The sequence below is a fragment of the Orycteropus afer genome, unplaced genomic scaffold, assembly GCF_000298275.1.
Source record: "Orycteropus afer afer isolate SDZICR_OR568_19922 unplaced genomic scaffold, OryAfe1.0 scaffold00063, whole genome shotgun sequence".
In the NCBI taxonomy this organism is placed as follows: domain Eukaryota; kingdom Metazoa; phylum Chordata; class Mammalia; order Tubulidentata; family Orycteropodidae; genus Orycteropus; species Orycteropus afer.
Window position 1 is genome coordinate 6891074 of NW_006921650.1, and position 8218 is coordinate 6899291.

At 39.9% G+C, this 8218-nt stretch overlaps 1 protein-coding gene across 1 annotated transcript in view; it reads left to right on the forward strand.

Moving 5' to 3' along the window:
* Positions 1-8218, forward strand: part of LRRD1 (leucine rich repeats and death domain containing 1) — a 29937-nt gene that overhangs the window by 19587 nt on the left and 2132 nt on the right. The window contains exon 3 of the mRNA XM_007939820.1: positions 6515-6676. Within this exon, the coding sequence (XP_007938011.1) occupies positions 6515-6676 (162 nt within the window). The remainder of the gene's footprint in view (positions 1-6514; positions 6677-8218) is intronic.

Sequence of the window (8218 nt, forward strand, 5' to 3'; positions counted from 1 at the left end):
TTTCCAACTACCAGTGATTCTTCTTTGTTTCCAACTTTTGCATTCCAATCACCAGTGATAAGCAACACATCTTGATTGCATGTTCGGTCAATTTCAGACTGCAGAAGTTGATAAAAATCTTCAGTTTCCTCATCTTTTGCTTTGGTGGTTGGTGCATAAACTTGAATAATAGTCATATTAACTGGTCTTCCTTCTAGGCATATGGATATTATCCTATCACTGACAGCATTGTACTTCAGGACAGATCTTGAAACATCTTTTGTGATGACGAATGTCACGCGATTCCTCTTCAAATTGTCATTCCCGGCATAGTAGATCATATGGTTGTCTGATTCAAAATGGCCAAAACCAGTCAATTTCAGCTCACTCATGCATAGGGTATCAATCTTTATGTGTTCCATTTCATTTTTTACAACTTCCCATTTTCCTAGATTCATACTTCATACATTCCATGTTCTGATTATTAATGGATGTTTGCAGCTGTTCTCCTCAATTTGAGTCATGACAGGTCAGCACATGGAGGTCCTGAAAGACTTACTTTACCCATATCGTTAGGGTTGCTTCTACTTTGATGAGGCAGCTCTTTCCCAGTCCTATTTTGAGTACCTTCCAACCCAAGGAGCTAGTCTTCCTGCATTGTGTTGGACCATGTTTCCAAGCTATTCATAAAGTTGCTTAGTAATGTATCAGATAGTGTTTCTCTGCTATTTATAAGGTTTTCCCTGGCCAATTTTTGAGAAGTGGATGGCCTCCTCCTTCTTCCTAGACTATCTTTGTCCATAAGCTGCATATAACCTGTGCACCATGTACAACTCTGCTGGTGTCTGAAACACCAGTGGCACAGCCTCAAGCTTCACAACAATGTACAAGCCTCTTAGGATGACAAACTGACAGACTAGTTTGTCTCCCTTAGCTGTTGGAAACCTCTGCACCCTCCTCTTATCTAATTCCTACCCGAAACCCGCCACTCTGTGGTCCCTGGCTGCTCCTGGTCCCTCCCTTTCCTGACTCTAGGGGCCTAGCCTTGCCTCCGGCTCCTTTTAACCTGGATATCCTGCCACTCCTGAGGTCCCCGAGGTCGCTCCTGGTCCCTTCCTTTCCTGGCTCTAGGGGGCAGAACTCATAGTCAATTGCTAATATGCAAGTTCAAGCTGAAGCTGAAGAAAAGTAAAACAAGTACACAAGAGCCTGGTTTTGAGTGGCTGGGCAACTGGATGTAGTTACTCCCCATGGTGGGAGTGGTAATCCACCCCATGGTGGAATCTACTGGAGCAGCTGAGTAGCTGCTTTAGGGATGGGGTCTGCTTCCTGTATAGAAGCAGCAGCTTTGAGGAATGTCTCCAGCTTTTGGTTCTTGAATCCTGCATGTAGTTGAGTCATCATTCAGCAGCCTGCATGTTTTCTGCTGATCTCGTAACTGTTAATTGACTAGAATTAGTGGCCTGCCATGTGGTTTGGAAATATAGGGACTGTGCCTTTTTACTTGTCAACCTTGAGTTTGTCAGCCTCAGCGGTCAGCAGCTGCCTGAATAAAGAAAGTCTCCAGCTTCAGGGGGCCAGGAGCAAGAGGCATAGCTGAAGCCCAAGGTTGAGGGGCTTTCATCCCCTAGAGTCTGGCACTTTGAACTCGGACTTCTAGCCTCCAAAACTGTAAGAGAATAAATCCCTGTCTCTTTAAAGTCTTCCATTTGTGGTATTTCTGTTAGAATGGCACTAGAGGGCTAAAACAAAAGTACAATCTTGAATATGTCGTTGTTAGGTGTCATAGAGTCGTTTCCGACTCATAGCGACCCTATGCACAGCAGAATGAAACACTGCCCAGTCCTGTGCCAGCTCCACAATCCGTGCTACACTTGAGCCCATCACCACAGCCACTGTGTCAATCCACCTCATTGAGGGCCTTCTCTTCCTTCGTTGACTGTCCACCTTACCAAGCATGACATCCTTCTCCAAGGGAAAGGTCCCTTCTGATAACATGATCAAAGTAGGTGAGACAAAGTCCGGCCATTCTTGCCTTAAGGAGCATTTGGCCGCACTTCCTCCAAGACAGATTTGTTAGATCTTTTAGCAGTCCATGGTACTGTCAGCATTCTTCACCAGTACCACAACTCAAAAGCATCAACTCTTTTTCGGTCTTCCTTATTCATTGTCCAGCTCTCACATGCATATGAGGTGACTGAAAATACTATGGCTTGTATCAGGCACACCTTAGTCCTAAAGGAGATATCTTTGCTCTTCAGCACTATTCAATATACAATATCCCACTGAATTTACAGATAATCCCAAAATATATTTGATGCCCTCAACATTTTAAATGACCGAAGACTAGAAGAGTTATGGGAACTGTTAAGGACAGTATACATGAAGAAAGCAAAAGTTCATTAAAAGACGGGAAAGAAAGAAAAGACCAAAGTGGATGTCAGAAGAGACTCTGAAACTTGGTCTGGAGTACAAAATAAAGAAAACAGAAGACATGGTGGAATAAAAGAATTGAACCAAAGATTTTAAAGGGTGGCTAGAGAAGACAGCAGTCAAATGTTATAATGAAATGTGTAAAGATCTGGAGTTAGAAAACCAAAGGGGAAGAGGACACTAAGCATTTCTCCAGCTGAAATAACTGAAGAAAAGAATTCAAGATTTGAGTTGTGACACTGAAGGATTTGGGGGGGGGTTGTTGAAGAATGATACAAGAAGTATCAAAAGTAGGTGGGAGGAATTGGTCTCTCCTCATCTAGAGCAAAGAAGAAGAAAAAAGTAGATGGAAGGAATACAGAGTCACTGTACCAAATGAATTGATCAATGTTCAGTCATTTTAAGAGGTAGTATATGATCAAGAACTGATGGTGTTGAAGGAAAAATTCAAGCTTCACTGGAGGCATTGGCAAAACATAATACTCCAGGAATTGACAGATTACCAGTTGAGATGCTTCAACAAGTGGATGTAGTACTAGAAGCACTCACTTATCTATGCCAAGAAATTTGGAAGACAGCTACCTGACCAGCCAACTGGAAGAGATCCATATCTGTGCCCATTCCACAGAAAGCAGATCCAACAGAATGTGGAAATTAATTATCAAACAATATCATTCATATCACACATTCAAGCAAAATTTTACTAAAGATAATTTAAAAATGGCTGCAGCAGTACATCAACAGGAAACTGGCAGAAATTCAAGCCAGATTCAGAATGTGGAACAAGGTATATTGCTGATGTCTGATAGATTTGTCTGAAAGCAGAGAATATCAGAAAGAAGTTAACCTGAGTTTTATTAAATACACAAAGACATTGGATTGTGTGGAGCATAACAAATTATGGATAAATAGTGAAGAACAGGAATTTCAGAACATTTAATGTGCTCATGTGGAAATTGTACATAAATTAAGAGGCAGTTTTTCCAACAGAACAAGGAGATATTGCATGATTTAAAATTGGAAAAGGTGTGCATCAGGGTTGTATCCTTTCACCATACTTATTCAGTCTGTATGCTGAGCAAATAATCTGAGAACTAGACTACATGAAGAAGAATATGGCATCAGGATTGGAAGAAGATTCATTAACGTCTGCGATAGGCAGGTGACACAACCTTGCATGATGAAAGTAAAGAGCATCTGAAGCATTTACTGATGAAGAACAAAGACCACAGCCTTCAGAATGGATTACATTTCAACTTAAAGAAAATGAAAGTCCTTACAAATGGACCAATAAGCAACATTATGATAAATAGGGAAGAAATTGAAGTTGTCAAGGATTTCATTCTTCTCAGATCCACAACCAATGCCCATAGAAGCAGCAGCCTTACTGCTTCAGACTACATACTGGTCTGATAGAGACTGGTGAAAACCCCAAGACTACGGCCCTTAGACACTCTTCAAGCCTGGAACTGAACTCACCCCCCATGGCTCAACTTTCAGCCAAACAGTAGGCCTATAAGGTAAACAGTAATACCAAGAAGGTACATACTCATTGAAACAATCAGCCATATGCGATCAAAAGGGCAGCGTTTTCCCAGGCATAAAGCTAAGACGGCAAGAGGGGTAGGAAAGAAGGACAAAGGGAAATGGGGAACACAGAGAGGAAGTGGGATGAGTGCTGTTATATTACAGGGATTGCAATGAATGCCACAAAACAAAATATATGAATTGTTGAATGACAAACCAATATGCTCTGCAAACTTTCACCCACATCACAATAATAATAAGAAATCAAACTATGCATTGTTTTTTGCAAATATGCTGCAAAATACCTCTTTGAAGTCTTAAAAAGCAAAGATATCACTTTGATGACTAAGGGGCACCTGATCCAAGCCATGGTATTTTCAGTTGCCTCATACACATTCAAAAGCTGGACAATGAAAAAAGAAAAGGATTCTTACTCATTTATGCCAAGAAACTTGGAAGACAGCTACCTGGTCCACTGAGACTGGAAGGGATCCATATTTGTGCTTATTCCAAAGAAAGGTGATCCAACAGACTTTTGGAGGTAGCAGTATTAATTAATGTGTGTGTGTATAGTTCCTTTCAGTGACGAGTAGAGTATTTAGACACCTAGATCTGAGCACTAGTTTCTTTGGCTCATTGTTTCTGGAGTTTTTTGGTGTGTATATACATACACACACACATACACACATAAGAGTCTGGGGTTTTATTACAAGAGGAGTATATATTATACTACATGTATTATACACACACATCCAGTGTGTATGTATGTGTGTGTGTATCCCCAGAAGCAATGAACAAAAGTAGTGCCCAGATCCTGTTTTCTAAGTAACATTCTTTACTAAAAGAAACCTAAAAATCCTTTATTAATACATTATATATAAAGATTTAAAATATTTATAAATAATAGAAGTATAAATATATAAAAAAATTCAATCATAAATAATATCAAGGCAAACTTTAGGCCAATTTCTGTTAAATGATTGTAAATTCTTACTTTGTCAGTTACCACAGATACTCTTTATATTTTGTTTATATTGCATTGAGGAGGTGTTGAAAAAATCCCATTCAGGGTTATTGTTGTTATGTGCCCGTCGAGTTGGACCCAACTCATAGCGACCCCTCCTTGGGTTTCCAAGGAGGTATCATTACGGAAGTAGATTGCCCAACCTTCCTTCCTAGGAGTGGCTGGTGTGTTTGAACCACCAGCCTTCTGGTTAGCAGTCAAGTGCCTTAGGCACTATGCTACCAGAGCTCTTTCCATTCAGGGAGAAGGACCTTCATCCTTCCTCCTACCCCCAGCTCTGCCCTCTGCCACTTGAGGATATACTTCACTTAGTAGATCACTTCCAAAGAATACCCAATGGAAAGGGAAAAAATAACATGATATTGGAGAAATCTGCCAACATCACTTTAGCTAAGGGATTGAGGTTAACATCACTAGTGATTTCATGTGGCTATCAGGTACCCTTCATATGATGTAATGAGGCACTTCACCTATGGTATTCTTTCTGAAAACCCATAAGCCCAGAGTAATCATAAGACAAAATCAAAGTGAGGAATGTTCCACAAAATACTTAACTAGTACTCCTCAAAATTGTTAAGGTCGTGAAAAACAAGGAAAGGCTGAGAAACTGTCATAGACTACAGGAGACTAAGAAGACATAATTAAATGCAATGTTGTATCTTGGAATGGGTTCTGAAATAAAAATAAGACGTTACTGGAGAAACTAACAAAATCCAAAAAAGTCAGGAGTTTAGTTAATAATGTTTTTCAGACTTGACAAATGTAACAAGGTAATGTGAGATGATAGCATAACTGGGTGAGGTGTAATTTTAGGAACTCTCTGCAGCTTTTCTATAAATCTAAAATTATTCCAAATATAATGTTTATTTAAAAATTACTTTCATGCTTATTTTGTAAAGTCCTTTGAGATATATATATGGGAGCGGGAGCTCTGGTGGCTGTAGTGCCTAAGGTATATCTGACTGCTAGCCAGAGGCTGGTGGTTCAAATCCACCAGCCACTCCTTGGAAGGAAGATTGGGCAATCTACTTCCATAGAGATACTGCCTCGGAAACCCAAGGAGGGGTTGCTATGAGTCAAATTGAGTCAACTGCAATGAGTTTTTTTTTTTTTTTTTTTAATATGTTGTTGTTGTTTGCCATCACGTTCGACCCGACTCATAGCGACCCCTCCTTGGGTTTCCGAGGTAGTATCACTATGGAAATAGATTGCCCAACTGCCTTTCCAAGGAGTGGCTGGTGGGTTTGAACCACCAGCCTTCTAGTTAGCAGCCAAGTGCCACACTATGCTACCAGAGCTCCCATATATTTATACGTGGAAAGCTTCCTGTCTCACGTTGCCATCCTCTAAAGAGAATGCAACCATGGCTCTGTTTTGGTATCTCCTCCTTTTTATTCTTAGCAAGTGGACAACAGTAACAATTTATGACTTGCTAGCAATGTGAGGATTCTCTGGTACCTTGCCAATGAGACATAGTATATGCCCCATTCATTGTTATTATTTGTCTCTGTAGTTTTCTTTTACTGAAAGATATTTTTTTTTTCCTACTAGGAAATAATTTGAGAGCTCTGCCTAGTGGTATCTACAGTCTTTTCTCTCTGAAGGATATAAATTTTGATGACAACCCTTTGCTGAGACCTCCAATGGAAATCTGTAAAGGAAAGCAATTATATACCATTGCTCGCTATCTACAGAGATCAGATGAAAGAGATGGTAGGTGATGAGTGAACGACTGACTCCTCACACATTCTTTCTAGCACTATCTGTAAATAAAAGACAGTTGGCTTTAATGAGAGACTTTCAATCCGGCAGAGACATTAAAATATTTATCCTTTTCCCTTTCTGAATATTAGACATTTATTTTGAAAATTGGGATTATTTAATCTAGGTCTAAACTGGACCATTGAAAACAGACAAATCTGAGAGGAGGGGTAGGCTGCATCCCACCCACTGGCCTCAGTGCCTTTCAGTAGGTTTTTCATCATGGTTATAGCCATTGTCAGAAAATCTACACCATTTCTTCATTCATTCTGATCTGATTTACCATATGTAGTTGTTCTAAAAGATGTATTTAGCCTTGAAGGAAGTCCACAGATGCCAGTTAGTTTTTGACCCACTGTGACCACTTATCTGCAACCTGTGGACAGCTTCATCCCTCTGTCCTTGAGCTGTCTTTGGCATGTCCTTGATTATTCTGAGAGCAGAGCCATTTTGTTTTGATGTCCTCCCATTGAACCAGTTGGATTCTGGTTTCTCCAAGACTCTCAGAGGGCAACTTCACTGTCCAATTTCTTTCTGGGGCTAAAGTCCCAGCAGCTAAGCTTTTCCCTGGGACTCTGCCGCATTGCCACTCCCATGATCAGAAGTTTCTATCAGAAGTTTATTTATACTTTACAGAGTGGATCCATGTTTCAGTTCTCTAACATAATAAAATGGCCCAATAATTTATTCAATTTGTGGAAATGGAATATCTAAAACTGTCCCCCCAAATCATTCTACCATGTATTCTGTATATGCACCAGCATAATCTACATCAGGAGGAAATGGACTAGAAATATACAGGCCTCTTTAAGCCACCGTACATCTATATACATAGCTACCATCCAGAAGCTTTTGCAAGTCTTGGGTCTCATTGATAGAAGGAACCTAGGAGACAAAATTAGAAGTCATAGTAACCATCTTCTCTAGCTTGCTGTGCAAGCTGATTCTGCTAATTAATAAGGGATATTTTATGGTAACTTTATTTCTATGAAATAAAAGTTTTATGCTGGTTTCCAACGACCATAAAATATTCCTTTTAGGTACAGTGCTTTAGAGAAGAAGTTACATGATTGTATCTCCTTGTTAATACTATTTCTCAAGTTCCTGAGGAAGTATTCCTGTGGCACTGGCCTCTATGGGGAAAATGCAACAGGCAATGGAAACCAGTAAAGTTGATAAAAATGAGAAAACTGCAGCCATTTATCTCCTATCTCTATGCCCAAGGAGCCTTTTACTGCAGGGAATCCTGAAAATGAAGGTTGAGGCCTAGAGAGGGTAGAGAAAGTCAGCAATTAACAAAGAATCCTTTTCTCAAAATTATATGTAAGAGATTGGAATTTCATTTAATTAGCATACAATCTAGCCCGAGGAATTAATGGTATGTATAAAATAAAAGAAAGCAAAGAACATATTTGAGATGATTCAAGCTAAAGCATTTGACTGCTACCCAGAAGGCTGGCGGTTCAAACCCACCAGCCACTCCTCGGAAGGAAG